Genomic DNA, 26540 nt, shown 5'->3' with positions numbered 1-26540 from the left:
ATATGTGATAAACATCAGCTACAGGGAAGTTGCATCACCCTCGGTGGAGAGGAGGGACAGCGCTGGGCCAGACAAGCAGTGGCTGTGTGTTCGTGGCCTGTAGCTGCTGCATCAGTGATCACCAGCTGTGAGGCCTGTTATCTTATGGTTATGGAGCTCAGACATCCATTGGGAATGAGTCTCACAGGGCTAAAGTCTCAGTATCCAGGGGCTGCACTCCTTCGGGAGGCTCTAGGGAGAATGTTTCCTTGCCTGTCCAGCTTCAAGAGCCCACCGGCTTTCCTTGGCTCCTGGCTCCACATCACTCACATTGTGCTCCCACCATCACTTCTCCCCCTCTCTCTGACCCTCCCATCTCCCTCTTACCCTTGTGATTAGACTGGGCCCACAGATAATCCAGGATAGATGTCCTGTCCCATGGTTCTCAACCATACCTGCAAATTCCCTTTTGCCACAAAGGGTAATACGACCACCACTTCTGGGGACGAGGACGTGGACATATTTGGGGGCACCCCTGTTGTGCCTATCAAAGACTAGTTGGGGGCAGCCCCGGTGGCTCAGCAATTTAGCACGACCTTCAGCCCAGGGCCTGATCCTGGAGTCTTGGGATCGAGTCCCACATCAGGCTCCCTGCATGGAGCCTGCTTCTCCCTCTGCCTGTGTCTCTGCCTCTCTCTCTCTCTCTCTCTCTCTCTGTGTGTGTGTGTCTGTCATGAATAAATAAAATCTTAAAAAATAAAAAAGACTAGTTGGGGAGACTGAGGTAGATGTGTTGGATGAAATGTAGGACCTTTAAAACAACGAATCGAGAGTCTGTGTAGCAAACAAGGGAAGACACTTACAATGGGCTGTTTATTGAAAGGAAACAAAAACTTATGAGCCACATGATTGCAGCATTAAAAGAAAATTTTTAATATGTGTGAGAATTCATAAAACCAGTAAACTTGTAACTGAGAGCCATGAACCTAGTTTTAAGTGAAAACGAGGTAGGACTGGAGCCACACATGAGGATGCCTGACATAACGACCTCAAAGGACATGAGGAGGTGAGTTACCAGAGTGGGTTAAAGCATGGTATTGGGGAAAGAAAGACCCCGATTCAAATCCATTTTGCCACTAACCACTCAGTCAATTTAAGTAATTTTGGGTAAGTTACTTAAATTGTCAGAGTCTTATTTTCCCATGTGTCAGAGGAAGCAAGACCCGTCTCCTAGAGTGGCTACAAGAAATAATGAGATGGTGAATACCAAGACCTGAGCAGAGTGCCCAGCATGTGGTGATGACACAACCCCGCCCTCACCCTGTGCCTTCCACTTGACCACATAACTGTTGCCTCCGGTAAAGGTCCCCACCATCAGGTGACCTGCCCTGGCATCTCTGAGTAAGGCCAAGCTGGGGGGAATGCTTGGGGCAGGTTAGCGAGAACAAGGGTAATAGTTTTGGCTTTTCTACTAGCTGGGATCCACCAGTTCCATGGGAAAAGGGTTCACATCTCCAGTACAGAAAACACATTAACCAGAATGGACTGCACCTGGACTTGGTCTTGCTCTCAGAACAAGGACAGGAGGGGTCCAGACCAGTTGGCTCCTTCTCTCCACAGTGGGAGCTGGTCTGGCCTGGATCTCTCACAGGCGCAGGTGAAGTCTACTCTGCATCAAGAAATTGTCCTGGTTAAAACACACACACACACACAAAAAAAAAAACTGGCAGTAGGTGGGCAGGCCCTGAGCACCTGCAGGACATACACCAACCAGCTATGTGTCATCACAGAAATCCAGCAACCTGGGGCCAAATTCTAAGTTGTGTCACTCTGTGTAGTTTACATAACCCCATCATTTCTGCTCCCCACTCTAAGAAATTAGAACCTGGAGCTGTCTCTGTTGGGAGGGCAGCTGTCAGAGACTCACAGCTTCACTCTTCTCTGAGAACGGTCCTCTATGGAGGCTGCGCCTTTCTCTATATTGGCTCACAGCCCAGGATGGGGCACAAAATGGGTACAAAAGCCAGGGAAGTTTTGTTGTTTATGCCCTGAGCGTAACCCATGGCCAGGCTATACCTGAGAACCCATCAGGGCTCCTTAGCTCTCTCACAGTCCTACCTGGACAGCACCCTCTCGCACCTGCCCTCAGTCCCAGGCTCTGCTCCTTGTAAACCCAATGGGGCCCTACCACACTGTGCTGGTTAAGAAGGAGGGCTTTCGGGATCCCTGGGTGGCGCAGCGGTTTGGCGCCTGCCTTTGGCCCAGGGCGCGATCCTGGAGACCCGGGATCGAATCCCACATCAGGCTCCCGGTGCATGGAGCCTGCTTCTCCCTCTGCCTGTGTCTCTGCCTCTCTCTTTCTCTCTGTATGACTATCATAAGAAAAAAAAAAAATTTAAGAAGGAGGGCTTTCAAAGTGGGGCTCCTAGATCACAATTCATCATAGGTGAACTTGTTAGAAGTGCACCTTCTCAGGCCCCACCTGCTGACCTGCAGATCTACTGAATAAAACTCAGGTGGGGCTTAGCTATCAACATTTTAGCAAGCCCTACGGAACATTCAATGCAGCTCAGGTCCAAAAACACTGCTGGTCTTAGGCCAACCAGCTCTTCCACAAATGATGACTTTGAGGTCCCGGGAGGAAACCACATGCTTTCTGATGCAAAACCACCACCCCCTGGCTTTTAGAAAGCCATATCTAGGGGATCTAAGTGGATTTTAACCAATGACTTCAATTACAATGAAGGCATCAAGAATGCCAGCATGCTGACTTTCATCCTGAAATGAATTTAAAAGTCAGTCCAGTTGGCCAACAATTCATTGCTGGTTTATGGATCAGCCGTGTTTGGTGCCCAGCGCTCTGGGCCTCTGGCCCCAGGGAGTGTGTCAGCACACAGGCATGTCTGAAGAGGTCTTCTCTTCCAAGACGGTTGGAAGGATTATATATACGCTTCTGTCTTCATCAGCCTGCACCACTCACCCAAAGCCACCCATCCCCAACTTTAGGCCCCTTCCCAGAGGCCACAAGCAACCCGTTGCTCATGAGGCCTTGAGCCGGACACTCCTGGAATCCAGATTTCCTCTCTGGGGAAAGTGCACTTCAGCCATGGAATCCAGAGCAGGAATTTATGTGGCGCCCAGGGTGTTAAGGCCCCCAGTGAGCCCCTCTCTTGCCCATGGCTCTGCCACAGAGAGAGCCCTGCCAGCCAAGGGACCCTGGTAGGGTTTGGGAGGGGGACATCGGAAACGGCCCTGTAGGATGGGGTGAATGTAGACAAATATGGAAGCAGGATGGAGAGAAGGTGGCACAGCCCAAGCAGAGGCAAAAGAGAAAAGTGGGAATGGCTTAAAGCATAAAAGCAGAAGAATCCGGCATATTTGGAGAATGGCAAGTAGCACATTGGGTGAAGCACAGGGTAGGAGCAAGGAATGGCCTACAGTTCCCACACAGCACCCAACAATGCTTGAGTCATCACCACGAAACCAGCAGGCAAGCACCTTCGTGCCTGCAAATGGCACCATCAAAGTGGTGCGCGCATGAGGCGCACCCAACCTTCAGCCAGCGGGGTGAGCACGCGGTTGGCACTCCTCTACCGTTCACATCCACATGCCCGCTTCTCGGACCACAAATGCCCCTCACATGGTGTACTCGGAGCTCTCACGATGCTTTAACAATACCTTCAGAAAATATTTTAAAATAGGCATTTCTCGGAATCACTTATCCAATTTCAATTCAGCTAGTCACTTCTGTGGGATTTGACCTTGTTGGCTACCCAATGCCTCTGGAAGTTCTTTCCGTCTTTGACTTCTGGAAGGACAGGTCATCTGTCTTCCTCCCTCCCGGCTACGGTGTCCTTTCCTTTGTGGGTTCTCTCCTTGACTGCCCCTTGACTCCCCCTTGGGCTCTCATGCCAAACCTCAAGACGCATCGTGGCCTTTGCTTGCTTTATAAACCAATGGCAAGGAAGGACCCGGATCTCGTCCTTGAGTACCAGCTAGAACCAGCCTCAAGCTCGGCTAGCTTGAAAGGGAACCAGCCAACGTGTCCCAAGTTGCTGCCACCACTGGCCTCCTCTGCCTCTTCTCCCCCTGCCAACCCTGCATCCATTATTTTGGTGAGTGGCCCCCATCCTCTTATCACACACAATAGAAATCGAGGTGTCCCCTTCTACACACATTCTCTCATCTCACCTCCTATGTCCAGTGGAAAGCCAAGACCTGTTTCCTCTTATGAAATAGGCTCTGCTCTATCCCATCTGTTTCATCTCGCCTGCATTGCCTGGTCTCGTCAAGGTCACAGTCAAGCTGGTGACCCCACAGCCTCGTCTCCTGTCTGGTTCCCCCAAATCCCCTTGACGTCACCAATTTGTGACCTTGTGGCTCCTTTGGAAAATCTAATGAAAGGATTCCCCCCCCCTTACCCTCCCTGCCCTGACCCCCAACAGAGCCTGGGAAATATACACATAAAAACCTGAGCTCATGTGCCCAGGCTCCTGGGGCTCCCGGAAAGGAGGCTAAAATTCCTTAAAACAAGCCTGCCACTCCTTCCCAGACACGGTGGCTTCCATCCCTCTTTGATCTCAGGTGCCACCTTTCCAATCCTCCTGGCCAGCTCACTGCTCACCTTGGATCCAACTCTGGAGCATCTCCTCCGAGAAGGGCTTCTTGGGCTGCGCCCTCCACCTGACACCCCCCACCCCATGCTGCATTCCCCTCTGGTCTGTGCTGGTGCCTGCATTTACTTCCTAGGGCTGCCGTAGCTAATGATCACTGATGAGGTGGCCATAGGAATGTATTGTGTCACAGTTCTGGAAGCCAGAAATCTGAAATCAAGGGGGAGAATCCTCCCTTGTCTCTTGCTGGCCGCTGCTGGTGGCCGGGCATCCTTAGTGTTTCTTAGCTCATAGCAACAGAACGCTCAGGTCTGTGTCCACAATCACACGGGTCTCAGCGTCTGCAAATCCCTCCCTTTACAAGGGCACCAGCCACTGGGTTTTAAGACCAACCCTAATCCTGTCTGACCTCATCTTGTTGTATCTACAAGGACTCTACTTCCAAATTAGGCCATGTTCATGGGTGTTAGGATGTTAGGACTCACTCCAACATTATCTTTTGGGGGGAACACAGTTCAACCTGTCCCTGTGCCCCCAACAGGCTGTCACTACCGTCCATCCTTACTTACTACACCGTGCTGTAACCACCCATTCAAGAGGCTGTCTCCCCCATTGGACCGAGGTCTTTAGGGGACATGCTATTCATCTCCTTCCTCCAGTGCCTAGTCCAGCCACCTGGCCAAATGAGGACACTCACTGTTGACTGAATGAACAAATGATTTTATATTTTGATAACAGTTACATCTGTGAGGGGCAAAAAAAAAAAAAAATCACAACATACCTTCCTCGGACAGTTTTATCATATTCCACTGGCGTTTCAAAGACATTTGACTCAGTTTCAGAGGTCTGTTAATGACAAGGATGTTTCTGGCTAAAAAATATAAAAATACAAATAAGAAAGAAAAGAAAAAAAGAAATATCAGGCACACTTTACATCTGTAGGTACTCTTGGAATGAGTCAGGCTGCCACGGTCCACCCTGGGCGGAAGAGCCTCTGAGGGTTCTATCTGTGATGAAGTCACCAGAATGTTTACGGGGCAACCAGGGGGAGGGGGAGGGAGTCCACCTTGGCTCCATTTCTCATTGGCGACAACCATCATCGTGATGTTTCTATCTGAGGTTCTCTGACAAGTGAGAAGAGTTGGCACGACCATTATTTATAAGTTTTCTGCAGAGCACTGAGATACGAGTCAAGGAGCTGTTCTCTCTAGTGCCTACATTCAGACACCAACTTCTCCTCTTCCTCACCAACTTCTCACTCCTTTATGTTTCACCTGGCTTGGATGACACTGGTTCTCTTGCCAGGCAGCATTTTTTACTGTTTAAAAGTTCCCTGAGTGTGACCATACACGCAGGAAAACACCACAATGTTAATCTGTTTAATCTGCTTTTAACATGTTACCAAATTCTGCAAACCGGGTCACCTAGAATATTGGGCAACATGACAGTCTTTATCATGCAAGCTATTTTGAGAACAATCAGTTTTCGTGCAACTTAATAAAACACCTTTGACACTAAATTATAACGAACATTGTTTTATAATTCATGCCCGACTGACTACATCTGAGGTAGCTTATAATTAGCAACAAGGATTTTTTTTGTTGTTGTTGAAGGTAAACCCGTGATAAAAGAGGCAAGCGATGAGCTGGAGAAATCGCTGACCCATAACGTCTGGTCTAAAAGATGACACTGGCACAGATGAATCACAACCTAAGGGCGAATTTGCCACAGCCAAGGCCAAAGGGAGGCATGATAAATTGCATAACTCATTGCCTTTCAAATGAAATACGATGTTTCGTGAGGAAAGTGGTTTCATCCCCTGGGATAAGACATTGGGGGAGGGGGTCATTACATAAATGGACAGCACCTGCGTGAGTCTTTCCATAAACACCAAACTGATAGAAACTTCCCTGGATAATCCCAAAGTGCTCTGAGTCACTAATGACCAAACTCACTTTGAGTTTGGTCAACGTCACTAATACAACTTAATGGCTTAAAATTTCTCTTTCCATCTCTGCAAGACAATCGATGTGGGATTCAGTGTGATCTTCTTTAATGCTCCAACTGGCCTTATGAGGAGGGCACTATTATTACCCCCATTTTACAGGTAAGGAAGCTGAGCCTCATTTAAGTGACGTGCAAGGGTCACCCATCCAGGAGGCCTCCAGCTGGGACTTTGCAATACTACTGATCACTGTACCTGTAGCAAAGGTAGAAACTGGGCAGATTGAGAAAGTGCCTGGATTTTGGTGGCAGGGCCAAGGTGACACCGGCCCTACCACACTCTTATGCTATCTTCTTGGACAAGATGCACACCCTCCAAGCCTGGGTTTGCTCCTCGGACAGAGAGGCACTGTAGGGCCGGGAACTGTGAAATGAGGTAAATAAAGGTTTCATGGGCTCAGCACAGCACAGTGCCTGGGCATACAGTGGGCCCTGGAGAAAATGGAAGGTATTATCAGCCACAGTTTTACACAAAATTTTTAATCTCAGAAAATTGAGGTAATAAAGATGTTTTAAGTCTATCCACCCATTTTGTAGCCATTTTGTAGCTGGTTTCTGAGATGCCTGGAGCCTAAGGCACCGCATGTCCGGCCCCCAGTGTCCCGGGTTGGCTCCCTGGGGACAGCGCAAGGGCTGTGCACTGACTGTGATTGCGCCTGTGCACCAGTCTATGAGCCCTGACACCCGCTCATGTCGGGTGAGTACTCACGTACTCACACCACGAGCTCGGTGCCACAAACGTGTAAATGAGAACCCAACATCTTTGAGCACCTAAGTTAGGTGCTGGGGTAACAAAGATGAATAGCACACAGGAGTCCCCGTCTTTGAAAAGCTGAGAGCCTAATGGGGGAAGGAGACCCCAAACTAGGCCTCTTTCAGTGCAATGCAGACTTGATCATTTTCTCCTATGGACTATCGCTTTTTTACCTTCAATTGTGGTAAAATACACGTAGCACAAAGTAACCATCTTAACCATTTGTAGGTGTCCAGTTCAGGGGCATTCGGTACGTCCCCACTCTCGTGCTCCAGAACTCTCTCATCTTGTAAGCTGAAACCCCACACCCCTAAAAGCTCACCCCTCATTCCCCACCCGCCCCTCAGGCCCTGGAATCCACCCTCCTACTCTGTGTCTCTATATATTTGACTATTCTAGAAACTATTCTAGAAACCTAACATAAGTGGAATCATGCAGTGTTTGTCCTTTTGTGCCTGGCTTGTTTCACGGAGCGTGTCCTCAGAGTTCCTGCACGCTGCGACCAGCGTCCGCATTTCCTTCCTCTTCAAGGCTGAGTAATATTCCACTGTTTGTAGAGAGCACATTTTGTCTCTCCGTTCACGCGTCACCGGGCATTCAGGTTGCTTGCACCCCGCAGTCACTGTGAATAAAGCTGCCGTGGACACAGCCGTACAAATATCTCTTTGAGTTCCTGCTTTGAATTCTTCCTGCGGGTTACCTTCTACCTTTTTTCTGACTTCCTATTGGTCTTATTACCTAACATTTGCTTGGCAAACTCTAGGGTTCTTTTTTGAGGGGGAGGCAGGACAAAGAGATGGACACATGGAGAGATCACTTTAGTAGTCCTCTTAAAAGTGTCCTTGAAAAATGATCATTTCCCGGCTTTGTACATGCATGGGGCAGGGCAGACGGGACAGGTAGGGGGTCATCTTGTTTTATGTCTTTGACAGAGGTAAGCAAGAAAGCACAGGTGGCCTCTGTCATGTAACCCAGGTACCTTCGATGTGGGCTCCAATGTGAAGGAGAGAGAACACACCTCCCCTCTCAAAAAAGACTCCATGAGTGGGGACAGGGGGGCAGCCCGGGTCAGAGAGAACCAGGGCTGGGCGGTGGGGCAGGGGTTGTGTTGGGCTCCCAGGGAAGGTGTCGGCTCACCTACACGAGGGGCCTGGGTCCGAGCAGCACCAAGGAACAGTGGAAGAGGTTGAAAGCAAGCAGTGTTCCCTCATTTCTTTGGCTTTAAAAGGGACACAGCGTGCTACGGCGGGCAGAGTCCAGGCGGGCAGCAAGGACACTGGGCTCCCGTCCCACCTGGCCACTCGACTGGGACCCTGAGCAGGTCAGCCCATCATCCAGGCTCAGCTTCCCGTCTGTGACATGTGGGGTGGCAGGGGCCCGTGTGGCCTCAGGGACACCGTGTCGTTCTGCTACATGGCCCTGTCCCGAGACGGCCAGCTGCAAGGTGTCAGGGACATTTGAGGGGTGTACACGTGGGAACACAGCTCCCCACTCGGGGCCTGCTTCCTTCACCGGGCGGAACACACATCGTTACACGCTCTCTTCTTCAAGGAGCATCAAGCTCACCGAACAAGAGTCACTATTACCTCGCATCGAAAGTCACAGAGTGGTTGGATTCCAGAGGGGCCGTTCGCCCTTCCCAGGTGGCAGCAGAAACCTGGGACCCTGGGGTGGACAACAGGGACCCGCCGGGCCCGGCGCCCCCAGTGAGACCCAGGCCCCTGCCACCGAGGCCACCCCCTGCAGGACGGGCCAGGGGGTCATCTGCTTTGAGCCCAGGCCTGGATGGCAGCCAACATGTAGGGAAGAAGCGGGCCGCATCTGGACACCTCCGGCGGAGAACCCGGAGCGCAGTCCAGCTGCGGAGCCACGCCGTCCAGGGAGCCCCGAGAACCTGGCAGCTCGGTCCCTTATGGAAACCAGCTGCGGCGATATTTTCAGATGTCAGGTGGGTCTCCTCTGCTTGCTGCCGGGATGAAGCCGGGAAGACCCAGGCTGGCTGCAGGGCCAGGCGGGGCCGGAGGAACGCAGGTTGCACCCTGCGCTGGCCACACCAGGGTGGTGTAGCACCCCAGGGCACCCCGCAGCAAAGCTCTCGTGTAAGAGCCTCGGGCAGCATCCAGGGTGGGGGGGCTGACCCAGATCCGCAAGCCCCGCACCACAGGAAACCCCCAGGCTGGGAGATGCTCGCACATGCTCGGCCCCATGCCCGGGGGTCTGCCCACCAAGCCCAGGGGGCTCCCTACACAGTGCTCCCCTCGCCGGCTGGGGAGCTTGCTCTGCATGTCACCGGGCTTCGGGTTTTGAGGGGTGTGGGTTGTCCTTCTTTGTTGCTTGTTTACTGGAACGAAGATCCAGGGCTCTGCATTTCCTACTAGTCTCTCCTGCTCTAACAGACCCCGAACGCAGGCAAGAGCCAGGAAAACCACCCCCTTTAACTGTGGAGGCACCTAAGCATCGCAGGTGATGGGCTCGTCTACACGGGCCACTCTGCAAAGACGGGACACGGAGGCTAGGGAGGGGCAGGGCTGGCCGGAGCAGCTCCAGCTCAGGAGTAGCGGGGGCGGGCTCACTCCTGGGAGACAGTCCTGATCTCCCACTCTCCCTCACGCTATCTTCTACGCCCCCCACCCCCTGGGCTGACCTTCCCTCCGTGCAGCTGACTTCTGTTCATACAGCTTTATTGAGCTGTAACTCACGTACCATAAAGTTTACCCTTTACAGCGTACAATTTGATGGGTTTGTATATTGACAAAGTTGGGCAACCATCACCACTGTCTGATTCCAGGACAGTCTCATCACCCTCCCAAGAAGCCCCCTCCCTGCTGTTCCCCATCACCCCTTCACCCCAGTCTCTGGCAACCACTGGTCTTCTTTCTCTGGATTTGCTTATTCTGGATATTGCCTATAAATGGAATCATATGACATGTCGCCTTCCAGTTTGGCTTCTTTCACTGAACATCATATTTCTAGGGTTCATCCCTGCAATAGTATGTGTGAGGCTCTCATTCCTTTCTACGGCTGAATACTATCCCATGGCACGGATACACCACATTCTGTGCATCTGTTCATCAGCTGATGGGCATCTGAATTGTTTTCACTTTGGGTTTTAATGACTGATGCTGAACTTCTGTGTACAAGGTTTTATGTGGACATAGGTTTTCCATCTCGTGGTTGTATACTTAGGAGCAGAATTGCTGGGTCCTAGGGCAACTCCATCTTTAACTTCTTGGGGAAATGTCAAACTGGTTTCTGAAGTCCCTGCACCATTTTAAATTCCCACTAGCAATGTTTGAGGGTTCCACTTTTTCCTCATCTTTGCCAACACTTGCTCTTCTCCATTTCTTTGACTAGAGCCATCCCAGTGGGGGTGCAGTACCATCTCCTTGTAGTGTTGACTTTCCTTTTCCTAATGACTAAAATGTTTTATGCCTTTTCATAGGATAGTTGGCATCTTGCATATCTTCTTTGAAGAAATGTCTATTTTTAAATATTTTTATAGCAACTCTAGGAGAAAGATGCTCAAGGATGCCTCCTTTTCTGTCACCCACATAAATGAGTGAACAACAGTGATTCACAGACTCCCATCAGACAGCATTTCACATCGATGTACCTTCAGCGAGAGTGACATCACTACATGGAGGCTAAGAAAATTTCTTTGGCATTCTACAGATAAGAGCTTGAGTTACCTTGGACACATAAAAAATTTGTGACTTTGAGATAGAAACAAAAAACCCCTAGACTCTTAAATATAGAAAATAAGTGGTTACCAGAGAGGAAGTGGGAGCATGGGTGGGGGTGAAATAGATAAAGGGGAATAAGAGTAAACTTATCGTGATGAGCACTGAGTAATGTATACAAATGTTGAATCACCTGAAACTAATATTATACTGTATGTTAACTGGAATTTAAATAAAAATTTTTAAAAAAGAAATGTTAAATCATTATATATACCTGAATCTAATATAGCACTCTATATTAATTGTGCTCCAATAAAAATAAATAACAAAAAAGTTTGTGACTTAGACAAGTCATCTAATGCTCTCTGCCTCAGTTTCCCCACCTGTAAAACAGGGATCATAATGTTTATTTCACTGTACTGTCATGAGAAGTAAGAGAAGACACACTGAAAACCCTTTGCACGTGGCTTGGCATATAGGAAGCACCCAATACAATTCACTTCTTTATTCAGTGCATATATATATATATATTCATATATAGCATCAACCATGGGCCAGTGTAGGCCCTGAAGTCACAGCAATGAGCAAAACAGACAGAAAATCTCTGCCTGTGTGGAGCTTATATGCAGCTTAACATTTTAGCAAAAGTTAATGATTCTAGTTATTATTATAATTCAACATTTTTACTCTTGATTGCAAAATAAGTACCAGCTCATCAGAAACCAGAAACTAGAATGACAAGATAAAGTTTCCCTAATGAACTTGAACTTTAGAGAGAGATGAAGCATTAGTTTCAGTAATTACGGCTCTCCTGCCGGCTCCCCAGAAAGGCCTTTTCTTCCTCTATACTTGCAGAGAGATACGAAGGAGAAATGCCTAAGAAGACACCCAGCAGTCCGTCCACAGGTCTTTGGAATATGAATAAAGGAGAGAATACCAAGATTTAGCACTTCCAGGTGTCTGAGCAAAGAGACGGATAACACACCAACTGAAGGGAGTTTTAGAAGCTTCAGAACAGATAATTTTTTTTAAAAAATAGACTAAAAAAGAAAATGAGAGACATCCTTGGGTAGAAAGAGCAAGCAGAGCGGCTTTTGATCCTGGAAAAACAGGTGGGGTGGAGGCAAATGGCCCTGAATCTGAAACCGAAGGGTAACACTTGAGAGCTCCTCTGGGCATGAAGAGCAAAACTTTCCTGAGCAAACGAGGGTGCAGGAAACACAAGCAACACTGCTCTGTCGGGAAGTCAGTGGAAACACACAAAACTGACCTGCACTCAAGACCAGATTCACCATGGACTAGGCATGTGAACCGAACAAGTTGCTTGCCTTTTTTTTATTTCATCATCTGCAAAATGGGTTGATCTATTCCAACCCCATCCCGCAGGTTAGACTCTCAATCCTTCTAAGAGAACATTTCCACCACCTAGGATGGGAGGCCTTTACCATAACCTAGTTGTTGATACCCAGCTTACTGTGGGATTTTCTGGAATGTCCAGATGACCACAGTCTCTTTATGTGTGAGAGAGAATATGTCAAACCTAGGAGAACAGGAATATCAATCGGCTGGTTTTTTGGAGATAGTCAGACACACAAATAGTCAGGGAAGAGGAATTTGCCCTATCAGATATCAAAATTTGCTTTAAAAGTGTAGAGAAAATGTCAGTGCATTGCTATAGGAATAAACAAAAAAAAAACAACTAGTGGAAAAGAATAAGAAGCCCAGAAAGAGACTTTCCCATATATGTAATGTGAAAAGTAATGAGGTAGTGTGGATAAACATAAGCCATAATAGATGATGCTGGGACAATTCGTTGTCATTACTTTAAAAACCAAAATTTGTTCCCTACTCCTTACCATACCCACAAATCTGCTCCAGATAATCTAAAAACTTTAATCTGAAAGGTTAAGCTCTAGGACTATAAAGAGATAAAATAGTTAAGATCTCTATGATCTTGGGTAAGAAATTATAAGTTTAAAATGTTCCCAAAGCAAACACTACTAAATAAAAGTTTGATTAATTTGAGTATTTTTAAGAATTACTGACTATTAATGGTGTAATAAAAAGAGAAAGCAAGCTACAAATTAGAAAAAGATATTTGTAACCCACAAAACAGAGTATCAAAACCAATAAAAAAAACTTCTATATCTGAAACTAATGATACATTGCATGTTAACTAATTGAATTTAAATAAAAGTTATTTTTAAAAACTTCTATAAATTAATTTGAGAAAGACTAGCAACTCAATGAAAATATAGGCAAAGACAGAACACAACATTTCTTGGAATAGAATGTCCACTAAGCAACTGAAAAGAGAGATATAGATATATAGATATGATATTGGGGAAAATAACCTTATTAGTAAATAGAGAAATGAAAATAAAATCATAATAAGAGACCATTTCATAGCTACCCAACTGGTAAAAAATAACAATACTAGTTATTGATAAAGACAAGGGGCAGCTGTGACTCTCATGTATGGCTTGTGAGCATCAGCTGATACAACCAGAAAGTAACCTGGTGAAGGTGAAGATGAGCTATTTAGCTCTCATTTACAGTATTTCATCAAAATCTAACACTCCATCAATTATAAGATGTACCATTTTCTGTATCACCAAGAAGGAAAAAAAGCTTCCAATTATGCTCTAAAGTATCACTAATTTTAAGACACATTCTGATTTCAGATGTATTAAAATATTTATAAAAAACACATTTTAGGATAAATCAGCGTTTATGTAAAAGAAACCTGCTAATCAACACCAGAATTTACAAGACTGTCCATAGAGTCATTGCTTTTATTGGTAAAAACCTGAAAACAACCAAAATGTACTTTGATAGAACTTATAAATAGTGAGATATTCAACACTCCAGCAGTGAAAATAAATAAACTACAGGTGCACAGATCAACATGGGTGACAAAAAACAAATCAAAATAAGAGCAGAAATTAGTGAAACAACAGGAAAAAATGGAAAAACATTAACAAAACCAAAATTGGGTTTTCTGAGGGAAAAACAACAAAATCAATCAAGAGAAACATTAAAAACACATACAAGTAGCCACTGTCAGGAATGGAAGAAGTGTTATGACTACAGGCATGAAAAGGATAGTGAGGAAATATTCTGAATACATTTTATAGGAATAAATTCAACAACATAGAAAAGATGTACGAATTGCTTAAAACACGACTTACCAAAACTGACACAAGATAAAGTAGAAAATCTTAAGAGTCCTAGAGCTAATAAAGGAATTCAGTCATTATTAAAAACCTTTTTATAAGGAAAACTCTAGGCACATATGGCTTCACTGCAAATAAGGAATAGAATAAGATGGGAGAAAACCAAGTCTTAGCTCAAGCAGCCTGTAGGCATATATGGGAAAGATGAACTTTAAGGAAAACAAAAAATAATGCCAACTACAAGACTCTTGAGAAGTTAGAGACAGCAGCACAACCTATCAAGACTACTAGGAATACCTGACAAAGCCATTACCAAAATACATATATATAGAGAGAGGGGAAGAAGGATTATAGGTCAATGTCCCTCATGAAGATGGACCAATGGTTCTCAGGGGTAATCTGCTTCCCAAGGGATGGGGTAATCTACCTCCCAAGGGATGCTTGGCTGTGTCTGGAAATGTTTCTGGTTGTCACCACTGGAAGGGCAGGTGCTACTAGTGACAGCAGATATTCCCTTCCAAGAAGCCACAGAGTCTGGGCTCTGAGACACCGCCCCCCCTCAGCCCACCCCCCACCCCCCTCGCCTCCCAGTGGCTAACATCACAACTATATCTTTGTCCCATGCCTCAGCACTTTTCCCTTGGCCCCAGGAACTCTCAGACCTTGGGCAGGGAGACTCTACTGGGCTCCATCAAAGTTGGGTCACCCCAGATCAATCCCCAGTAAGTGGAGTCAGGACTCATATGCAGAGTGAGCACAAAGCAAGCATTCTTTAAAAAAAAAAAAAAAAAAAAAAGCTTGCTTTTTTTTGCTGCTAAACCCCATTCATAGAAACCCAGTAGGATTCCCAATAGGGCCATTTTGGAGTAAATCTCTTTCAACTCAGGGGAACTCTTGTCTTATCACTTAAGGCCCAGTTCAAACTATTTCCCTCTGGAAGCTTTTGCCCCCAGAAGAAACAACCAGTTGCTTTTCTATGTTTCCAGGGCACCTCTCTCCAATGTATTATAATGGTCAACAGTTGCCTCCCCAGGTGGAACGGACCTCGCAGGGCTAGGAGCCTACACCTTGGCACCCCCATTGCCCTGGAGCTTGGGGAGATGGAGCAATGAGAAGTGAACTCAGACATTGGAGGACCTGACACCAACTTTGACTTTAGCAAAGCTAAGTTCTCACAGCCCGTTTCCCATCTGTGACATGAGAGGAAGCACCCCACTCACTTCAGGGAATTGCTTACGGCAGGGAGAGCCCCCAGCACATGTGCCTGGCACACGGCAGAAACTGAGGAATGGCAGCTTCCAATTAGTATAAGAGCGAATTAAAAGTTTGCTCAACCAGGCTGAATTACACATGCTGGTTCTCCCGGGGTGGGCCCAGTTCAGTGTGTCCACTGGCACCTTTCCTGAGAGGCCAACATCCCCATAAGAACTGGGGATTAGACCAGCGCCCCCAAGATGTATCTGCAAATAAAGAAGAGAGAGAAGGAAAATGCAATGATGCTTTGAGAGCAGGAGGCATCGATTTCTCGCTCTCCACACCCTTACTTAGAGCTACCTGCCTCAGGTGCCCCCTCCTGCTCAGAGTGTCTGTCCTCCTTGCCCCATGAGATCAGCTTCCCTGGGGAAGGACTGTCCATTATACATCCAGGGTGCAAGTCCTGTCCCACCAAACCCCCTACCATCCAAGTGAGATGCCAAGATACCTGCTTGTGCAAGACCCAGCTCTGTTTGGTACCTGATAATCTAGGCTTCCCATGCAGGCCTCCGAGCTCCTCCCTTCAGTGTCCAAACTACTCTGGTTTTGTCGCTGGGGAATTTCCGAGCTTCTGCTCCCTGACGTTTCATTTTCCTTTGGTGTCGCATTTGCCATCCCCCACTGTACTTGCTCTTACAGTCGTAACGGGACATTTTGCTCTCCCAGTCTCCCAGTCCTCTGCATCTGGCTGGAAGCTGTCCTACCCAACAAAGGCTTTTGCAGTGTTTGGGATACACGGTCCCTTCTTTCGTAGGATATCGCTGGTGTCATAAACCAAGATCCAAGAGACATATCCAGCTTTTTTATGATGTCTACAGAGATAGCTGTACTGCATCTCTTGCTCACTCCCTGGGGGTAGAAGAGATGGTGATGCCACAGGGTCCATACAACCTTAATTTTTCTACTAAGAATTATCAAAATCCCTAGAATGAACTCTAAGTTTTTTGTTGCTGCTGTTTTCCAGTTCTGCTTTTCTCCTCCCTCAATAAAGTCACAGAAATAAGGCATATCGGGTGCATCTGGAAGTTCTCAGCAGGCTCCCGTTCACCTGGCACGCACACCATGAAACATGGCACTGTCTTTCGACACCCCAGCGGACTCTGCACAGGGCTGTTTCCCTTGGCAAGTCTCTGTGGGGTGACAGTCACCCCCATCAGCTCTGTGCTTCCCCTGGGAGCAGAAACCAGCCACTTCCACCTTGTTGAGAAGGAGCTGATGCCCAGATGGCTTGCTCGCAGCATCTGAGGTCACACTCACAGGAAGAGCTATGTATTTTCATTTCAGGCCTGGAAGATTTTTAAACAAATCTCCAAATATATCATGATACTCTTAATAGATTCCCGCTACCAGGTTGCAAAACATGAAGTTGTGCTCTACAGACCCCTACAAATCAAGTGCATTGTTTGAAATCCATGGATGTAAAGGAAACAGTGAGAAAAATATTTATAGTTGAAGCCCACAGCAGTAGGGATTCTGATTCTATAGATAATATTTTTTCATTTCCCTTTCATGTGTCTTGGGTCTTCCCATTAGAACTAAAAGTGGTGGAAATATGGCCTTTTTTTTTCCTTGCACGCAACACACAAGTGCTCTCTGGTCTCTGCTTCCTCAATCAAGCCTTTCCCTTATGAATCTCTGTGTTAGGGACCATGGCATGGAAAACGATGAGCCATAACAACACCTGCGTGCAGCATAGCTGTCCTTGAACCTCCAGGGCACACCGGCTCACACCCACATTAGGTGTGGGTGCTATAATCCCTGCCGGTTGTTCTTCTTCTCCAAGGGCAATCTGAGCTATCACTGCAGTCCATTGATCCTCCAGATGGAGCAGAATCTTGAGCCTACTCTTTTTCCTATTGGTGTAGAACAAAAGGTACAGCCCCTGAAGAGCTACCTGGGGCACAAGAGGGACACGGTTAGGACAGAAGTCCACCCTTTGCATGATGTGGGTTCTGGAAGGGGCCTCTTCAGTGGTGCTGCTCTGGGAAGAAGTGGGCACTGACAGGGGAACCAGGTCTTCAGTCTGGGACAAGAAGTCCCAGACTGTAGGACCCAGAACCACCTCCATCTGTGGATGGGAAAGAGGGCTTGATACAATTTGAACTTGGCAGGGGGGTGGCTAGGGTGGTGGCACTTTGAGGCAGTGTTCAGTAAGCATGCTTTGGCAAACACACCAAAGACCCTCTCATGGCCCTAGTGCTGATTCCACCCAAGATCAGGAAAGAGTGAAGACTGCTCCCATCTCCTGAGTGTGGCAAGGATGTAAACACAGTCCTGCTGGACACCAAGCCAAAGCTTGCCCACCGAGCTGCATGCTGGCCCCAAAGAAATGGTTTCCACCCGGGCTCTCCATGCTGAGACCGTCCACCACAAAACGATGCATAAAGCCATATTTGTGTTCTTACAGATGACAATGCCCTTGAACTCTTCCAGAGCCCTGCCTGTGTCTGATAAAAATGTCTGCCATTCAAAAGCAGCCCTGAAAATCCCACAGCAAGAAGTCTGGCCAGGTAAGGACGCTCAGGGTCCTTGATCACCAGCTTTGTGTTTCCCCTAAAACAAAGCTTCCAAGGGCTGGATTTGGCAAGTCAACCATTACCCTGCCAAGTCCTCAGAAGCTGGAATACAAACACCCAAGATTAAACAAACACAGGGGCGTAAAAATAAAGAGAAATGTAAGTGGGTTTGGTGCTTATCTTTTTTCCCAACAAAAGATAACAGGTAATTGCTTTTTTATCACTAGCACTTGAAATTTGAAAGTAAAGAAGGAGCGAGGCTTGCTATCACACCTAAACTTGGCAGCCCATTGATCCTTAACTTCCACTTCTGCTGAGCACCAATAGTCAAACAACCCTGATACTCGTATACAATTCAATAAGCAAAAGAGCCAAAAAGCAGCAAAGGAAATGTCAACCATGTCATTTCCAATAGGAGGGCTTTGTGTTTTGATTTTGTTAACTGATTACATATATACATCCGCACCCCCTTTACCACCATCCCCCAAAAAGTTCTAAAATGTCATCGAGTCTCTAAATGCAGCCTTCACCAAAGAAGAGACGTCTGGACAAGCGGAATGAGATGCTTCATGGATTCCCCAGAAAAGGAGAAAGCTGTTGCCTAGCAACCCAGCCCCCCAAAACTCCTGCCGGTTACCTGGCTCTTGTGAAAACGGAACATTTTTAAGAGACACAGCTATTGCCTGTAGCTGCCAAAGCAAAGTGCTTCACAGGGGAGCACCCTCTCTATCCTACCCGGGGGCTTTCCCATACAGTGACACAGAGGGAGCCAAAAAGTGCCATGTCTGAGCTTCCTGGCTTGTTCCCCTCCGAGAGGAAGATGCTCAAATTCCTCCCCACTTAAGTTCTCCCACAACTCAGCTCAACAGAATTTACTTTCTTCTGTCTAAAGAGTTCTCTGGATGCTCAAGAAATTGCAATGGTCCGCAGAGAACCTGCGGTCTGGAGGTAATTGTCTGGGTTTCAATGTGCTACCGAAAATTTTGAAATCAAAGGTATTTATTGAATACCGTCATGGGTTCAGTTGTCTCTCTCCCAAACTCGGATGTTGAAGTCCTAAGGTAATGAGGCTGACACGAGGTCATTAGGGTGGGCCCTGATCCAATACGATGGTTGTCCTTATAAAAAGGGTGAGTTTGGACACAGATACACTCACAGAGGGAAGGTCAGGTACAGATGATGGCAGGGAGCAGGGTGGTGCTCAAAGAAGCTGAGGACTGTCAGAGACGGCCAGCAACCCCCAGAAGCGAGGGCTAGAAGGACGGACGGAACAGACTCAGAAGGAACCCTGCCAAGGACACCTTGACTTTGGACTTCAGGCAAGGGATAACCTAAGCCTTAGTGAAATTTTAGGTTGAATTTCGCATGCTTCATTTTTTTACCATTCCTGTTGGAGATGACACTGTTTCCCTTGGTTCATTTTAAATCTAATTGGGGGCCTCCAGACCTGAGAAGCAATATTTTTGCTGTCTAAGCCACCCGATGTGGGGTCATTTGTTTGGGCGGCCCAGAAAACCAATACTGCCATTCCCCACAGTGCCACAGGCTGCTACAGGTGTCACCCCCTCTCTCACTGAGCCCCCACGGCTCCCCATGTAGGATTCACCCTGCTTAGCACACAGGGAAGCCCGGGGCTTAGGGAAATGGGGTACCTTGTCTGACATCCCACAGCTCCCAAGCACAGGAGTTGGAATTCAGGGTGAAGTCAGGTGCCTCAGAAGCCCATGCTCTTCACCCCCTTGCTGGTCTCCCTCTGCTCATTCTAGATGAGGCTTCCCTCACCTGGCGGCCAGGGGTCCCCCCCCACCAAGTAACTAACAGCAGAGCTAACTGCTAACCAGGGCAGGGAAACCCCACAAAGCCGAGGCGTTATGAAATATTTAACATGTCAATGGGAGGCATATTGCCAGCTGAGCTCAAGCCAGGAGCTGGTCTTGGCCGACAGGCAAGAGATTCCTGCTCCAGCAAGCTGAGCCCGGAGCAAAGTTAGCTTTGAAGTTTATTAAACGGCTGTGTCTGTAGGGTCGGGGGAGAAAGAATCTGGAGGCGCCCCTGCTGTCCCAGCTCTGGGCAAGGCAGCGCAGGGGGACCGTCCCACCACGGGGGCAGAGTGGGGCACTTAGGAAGTGTTTTTCACAATTTGCAACACTCAAGGATCCTATTCTCATTTGGATTCATGCGTTTGACAGGGAAAGCAAACTTCCATGAATAGAGTAAAAACCCACAGGAGGGCTCTGCTCCACAACCAAGAGAGGCTAAAATCACCACCAGCAAATGAAGGTGAATTGGTATCACAAACAAGGTCACCACACTCAGAAAACTAAATCCATGGTGGGAAGGGGGGCGGTATCTTTATTGTTAGTGGGAATCTGTGCAGTAGCATTTGAACTTGGCGAAGGTTCCCCATCAAAGAAGCCACCTCCATTTACTACATTATTTAAAGGATCAGATCACATAAAAAAAAATGCTTTTTAGTAATTCTTCCAGTCACACAGATCTTCAGCCAAACGCTGTAGAAATAAATTCATTCCATAAATATCGCATATGTGAAATGATCAAATAGTAAAATCTGACTAACACGCTATAATGAAACAAAAGAAATATAAAGCTTTTTTAAGTGATTTTTATAAAATGGGCAAAATTTGGGGACTCCTGGGTGGCTCGGTCAGTTAAGCATCTGCCTTCAGCTCAGGTCATGCTCCCAGGGTCCTGGGATTGAGCTCCACGTAGGGCTCCCTGCTCAGGGCAGAACCTGTTTCTCCCTCCCCCTCTCCCTCCTTTTCCCCTCCCTCTCTGCCTTGCTTGTGCTCACTTTCTCTCTCTCACTCAAATAAATAAATAAAATATTTTTAAAAATAAACAAAATGGACAAAATTTATAAGCCATGATATTTGGAAAAAGCTTATAAATTAAAAATCCCAGCATGCACTTATTAAACACATCGTATGACTTCTTGGTTCTTTGCAATTTTAAAAAATAATGAGAATTCTTGTGATAAAACGTGAAGTGCCAAACAAGGAAACCTTGGCTGCTGGGAAGAAAGCAAACATTCGCAAGATCACAGAGAGAAAAGGAGGGAAGAAATAAGTTGGCCTGGAAGAGACAAAACCATCATGACTTCAGACGATGTGATTGTCTACCTGGGAACCCTAGGGTCTGAGCAGTAAATGATTAGAAACCACTGGCAGAGCTGTGTGGTTAAAGCATAATCAAAAACTACTCCCCCTCCAAAATCCAAAAGAAACCAAAAAAAGACCTGCTCCCACGAATCAATGACTTTCACAAAGAACAGCAGTAACCAATTGCAAATCATCATCAGAAAAAAAATTAACAATGGCAAGAAAATTATACACCATCCAGGACAACATCTAACAAGAACTATGCTACGCCTATGTCGAGAAGATCATAAAGTTATACTAGAGGAAATAAAAGAAAGGCTAAGTGGATGGGAAAGCATGCCACATTTCTGGATGAAGAAGTCAAAATTGTAAAGTCAATGCTCCCCCAGATTAATTTATATATTCCAAATTTAATTTTAAAAACGGACAATAAACAAACAATAAAATTAAAAAATTGAAAATGTGATTTATAAATGTATGTGGAAGAGAGAATACATAAGAATACTCAGATCAGTTTTGATAATACACATGAAGAGTGCGATATTGCCGTAATACATAGCGAAACATACAATTCAAACAGTGTGGTTGGTCCTGGTTAAGGAAAAGCTGGTTGGATCAATGAAATAAAACAGAGAGTAAGACACCCATGCACACTGGGGGATTTACTATCTATAAGATGCTACCAATCAAAGGGAACAGGATTGGTATTGGTAATCCATTTAAGGATAAAATAATCCTAGGGCCCATATTTAAGCCATCCACAAAACAAAATTTAAAATGGATTTAAAGTGTAAACATAAACAAGTGAAATTTAAAAAAATAAAATAATATTTTTTATAACATTGGAAGTCTTCTTAAAGACAACATATCGAGAGGCCATAAAAGATTAACAATTAAAGTATAAGATAATAAATAACTCTAATATGACAAATGTTGTTACATACAAAATTAAATGACAAGCAACAGACTGGAAGAAAACATTAAAAGGAAAAATACGTAGGATACAAAGTTAACTTCTATGCCTATATTAGAACATACTTTTTAAAAGTAAGTAAATGATTTGAACATGGATTTCACAGAAAACACAATGGGATAATATTCAATTTAAAAAGATTCTGGGGCAGCCCGGGGGGCTCAGCAGTTTAGTGCCACCTTCGGCCCAGGGCATGATTCTGGGGACCCAGAATCGAGTCCCATGTCGGGCTCCCTGCATGGAGCCTGCTTCTCCCTCTGCCTGTGTCTCTACCTCTCTCTCTCTCTCTCTCTCTCTCATAAATAAATAAATAAATAAATAAATAAATAAATAAATAATTTAAAAAAAGATTCTGAAGCTCTTTAGCAATTGAGAAATATACATTAAAACAACATTTAAATAAAATAATACTTTATGCATTAAAGGATATTATTAAGAAAGTGAAAAGACAATATACAGAACGGAACGACATGTTTGCAGAGCGTTTATCTGGTAAGATCCAGAATCCTGCATATATAAAGAACTCTACAGCCTAACAACTAAAAGACAACCCAGTATTAAAATGGCCCAAGAATTGGCATAGACACTTCTCCAAAGAATTTATGCCATGGCCAACAAGCACATGGAAAGAGGCTCAACAGTATGAGTCATGAGGGAAATGTAAATCAAAACCATAATAAGACCCCACTTTATATCCAGGATGGCTTTAATTAAACTGAAAACAAAACAAAACAAGACACACATACCACAAACCCCCCGGAAAGTAACAAGTACTGGTGAGGATGGGAAGAAATAGACACTTTCAAACATGGCTGGTGGGGATGTAAACTGGTATGGCCACTGTGGAAACCAGTTTGGTGGCTCCCCCGAAAGTTAAACCTAATCACCATAGGATCATATTATCATATATATGTAGATGTATACATGTATCTATACAAAAGTATTGAAAACAGGTCCTCAAATACTTGTACTCAAGCGTTTGTGTCAATACGAATTCACAATAGTCAAAAGGCAGAAACAACCGAAATGTCCATCAAGAGGTGAGTCCATAAACGAACGGCTGTACCTTGTACAAGGGACAATGTATATACGCACATACACACACTGGAAAATATTCAGCTGTAAAAAGAAGTGAAGCATCAACAGAAGCTACAACATGGATGAACCTCAAAAACATCACGCTAGGTAAAAGAAACCAGACACAAAGGATCCCATATGATATGATTCCCTTTATGGGAAACGTCCAGAATAGGAAAATCCCCAAACGTGAAAGCAAATTAGCAGTTGCTAGGAACTGGGGGGAGGCATGAATAGGAAGGAAGTAAGCGGCGCAGGGTCTTCACTCGGTGAGATGAGATGATTTGGAACTGGATAGAGGCGCTGGTTGCATAACATCGTGAACGTACAAATGCCACTGCAATGTACACTTTAAAATGGTTAAATTTGGGGGCGCTTGGGGAGCTCAGTAGGTTAAGCGTCTGCCTTCGGCTCAGGGCATGATTCCGGGGTCCCACAATGAGCCCCTGGTCGGGCTCCCTGCTCAGCGGGGAGTCTGCTTCTCCCTCTGCCTCCGCCCCTCCCCTCGCCCATGCTCTCTCTCAAATAAGTAAATAAAATCGTAATAAAATGGCTAAATTTTTTGTCACGTTTCACTTCAATAAAAAACAAAATACCTTCCCTTTTTCTTAGTTTGGTGAACACGATCATACACACACACGTACACACATCTGTAACAATCCAGTGTCCGGGTGTGGGAAAGTGGGTTCTCTCTATACTTTTGGCTCAAACATCAACCGGCACAGCATTTTGGGGGAGGAAATTTGGCAATATCTATCAAAATTTAAAACATTTGTACCTTGTGACTCCTCAATTTCGCTTATGAAATTCAATTCCACACACGCCCTGAGGTAGATGGGTATGTTCACTGGTGCTTAGTTGTTTAAAAAATGACACAGAAAATCCAGCAAATGGGTGTGGTTGGTTTTGTTGAGAGCCTCAAAGAAAAAAACCGAAGGACCATTTGGTCTCAAATTGCCCTTGAACATCCCTTAAATCGCCCATAAATTACCTATATGTGATCTGTGTAAACAAGTCTGTATAGCAATAAAAACGTACAAACATATAATTTACACTATAATGTATAATATGTACGTCCATAAAGTAGTTGTAATAAAAATTAAATCATTCAAGTGCTACACTGCTTAGACACACTTCAACAAATTTGTGAATATTCAAACTTGCCAGCTCTGCCCATTGGTGAATAATGAAGTGTCCACGCATTTTGGTTCTTTCATCTGAAAAATGGGGTGCTACACACACCTGTCTCCAAGGGTCACCGAGAAGACACGCTGAGTTAATTCAGATAAAGTGCCTGGCACTATAGCTGGCACATCTTCAGCATGCAGTGAATGTGAGATGTTATTAGGCAGCCGAGGGGTTGACCTTCTGGAAGGCGAGGTAGATAATTCACAGACAATTTCACAGAATGCAGTGCAATGAGGATCTCTGGCAGCTGTGGGCACAGGTACACGGGGGAACAGAGCAGGGCACTAAGGACAAGCTGACCACCCCTAGGGGCTCTTCCCACCACCTCTCAGCCCATTTGAAAGTTGGCCATGAACCCATTTCCTGAGACAGAACCACCAAAGGCTCCTAAGACCAATACTAACATGCTTTTCCCTGGAGGACTTCATTCCTCCAGGCCTGTGCTATCAACCATCAGCACATGTGTTTAAGAATTCCCTGTGTTTGTTCTCTGGAAAATAAACTGTTGGAAAGAAAAATCAATTTTCATTAGCAGTGCTATTACTTTCAAGAGAATCCCTTCTCAAACAAGTGTTAGAGGATGCTCCAAGAGCTGGTGTCACTTTGACTTTCCCCTGCAGGACTGAGTGAGTTGCTGACTCGAGCCTCAGCGTGGTCTCCTCCCCCAGCCCCCTGCCCCGTCAGCATCCTGAGAGGACATGCCACCAGAAGCCAGCAGGTGCCACCGAGGCACAAAGCAGGCTGGGCGGGCCTGGGCTAACCCGAGAGCCTCCGCTTGAGGCCGAGTACCCCTGACTTCAGCTGATGCAGGCACAGGACTGGGGTTGCCCGACCCCATTCTTCAAGAGAAACTCTATGCCTGAATTTTTATTTAAAATCTGCCAATTTTTTTTAATATGAAGGGTAAACAAGAAGCACTGTTGGGTCCCTCCAAATCTGCGGGATGGACCTGGCCCAATGGTCCCAGTTGGTGGCTCCATGGGACACACACTTGCCCTTGTAGGTTTGAAACTGCGTGCAAAGGTTGTCACAGACCACAGCTGTGGATGTCATAGGAAAACAATCTGCTGTGTTCTTCGGGTCCAGCAAAGCCCATCGTTGGATGTGAGTCAGTTTCCCATCCGCAGCCTGTCACTCATCTGCCTTCAGGACTCAGCCCCAATCGCCTCTCTGTATGTGCCCCCCTGCTGGGGGGTCATCATTTCAAATAACACCTGTCACTCTGCTGTGCTTCACATACACCTCACTTAACAAAAATAAATCACAAGACGCATCTTCACCAAGAAAGCACACTGAGGTTTATTTTCATTTCCACTTAAGAAGTCAACAGAATTTGTGACACTTGGCACCTCCCCTTTGTCAGTGGAGCTGTTAGAGAGATTATCTTAAATGAATGTACAGAGAATGATGGAATCAGGGAAGGGAAAGTACAGAGCCACCAGGCAATGCTAGAGAAGAATTGATTTTTCCTAACGGAGAGGAGTGAATAAATCGCATGAAGCACGGCCGGGGAGAGCTACTCTGAAACCCATTCTTTCCCAGATGGTGGAATGCCCCTGCCTTGCCCTATTGATCCCACTGCATGCACAGCCAGAAGAGTGGAGGACCTTTGATTATCTGGTGATTTCAGTATCTCTCCCTCCTTCCTGATCAGCACTGGCAGGATGATGGATTTTGAAGACAATTTCTAGGCTAGATCTCCCATATCTGGCGAGGGCAAAATGACTTCTAAACGCTACAGTCATTTCTAGAAGAGATAAATGTCAACCCATTATTTAAAAGACGTGGTGCCTGTTATCCTGTGTCTGGAAGTGACTCATAGCCTAGCTGAGGTGGGACATAATACACCTCCACCTCTACCCTCCTGTCACATCACGGAGGCTGTGACTACACAGCTGCCTTCATCCACTTAATCACACCCTGCCCTCCTCTGATCTCTCCCATCCAGAGCCAGGCCCCACTCTCCAGGGACCATGGGAGCTGAGATGACATTAAGCAGAATACAAATCTCCCATAAACCACCATTTGGGTACAAAATGCACAAGCTATGGTTAGTTTTCCAATACCCTAACTCCTCTTGGTTACGGTGTCTCTATGATCTTAATTAATTCCTGTGCCTTACCTGGTATTATGTAAAGGAAGGCATCATGACCTGTATACCTGGCCAAACGAATGACATCAATGTTTCCCTCTTTTTGGTCACTGAT

At 46.1% G+C, this 26540-nt stretch overlaps 1 protein-coding gene across 6 annotated transcripts in view; it reads right to left on the bottom strand.

The window, feature by feature from the left end:
• C2H10orf90 (chromosome 2 C10orf90 homolog) overlaps positions 1-26540 on the bottom strand; it is a 215649-nt gene that overhangs the window by 71026 nt on the left and 118083 nt on the right. For 4 of the 6 annotated variants that reach the window (XM_041746675.1, XM_041746671.1, XM_041746674.1 and 1 more), the window contains one exon: positions 5374-5463. The exons of the other annotated variants lie outside the window; for them this stretch is intronic. In XM_041746675.1, the coding sequence (XP_041602609.1) occupies positions 5374-5419 (46 nt within the window). In that variant the 5' untranslated portion in view covers positions 5420-5463. The remainder of the gene's footprint in view (positions 1-5373; positions 5464-26540) is intronic. 6 annotated transcript variants of the gene reach the window in all.

The sequence above is a fragment of the Vulpes lagopus genome, chromosome 2 (genome assembly GCF_018345385.1).
Source record: "Vulpes lagopus strain Blue_001 chromosome 2, ASM1834538v1, whole genome shotgun sequence".
In the NCBI taxonomy this organism is placed as follows: Eukaryota; Metazoa; Chordata; class Mammalia; order Carnivora; family Canidae; genus Vulpes; species Vulpes lagopus.
This window is presented reverse-complemented; position numbering and strand designations above follow the sequence as displayed.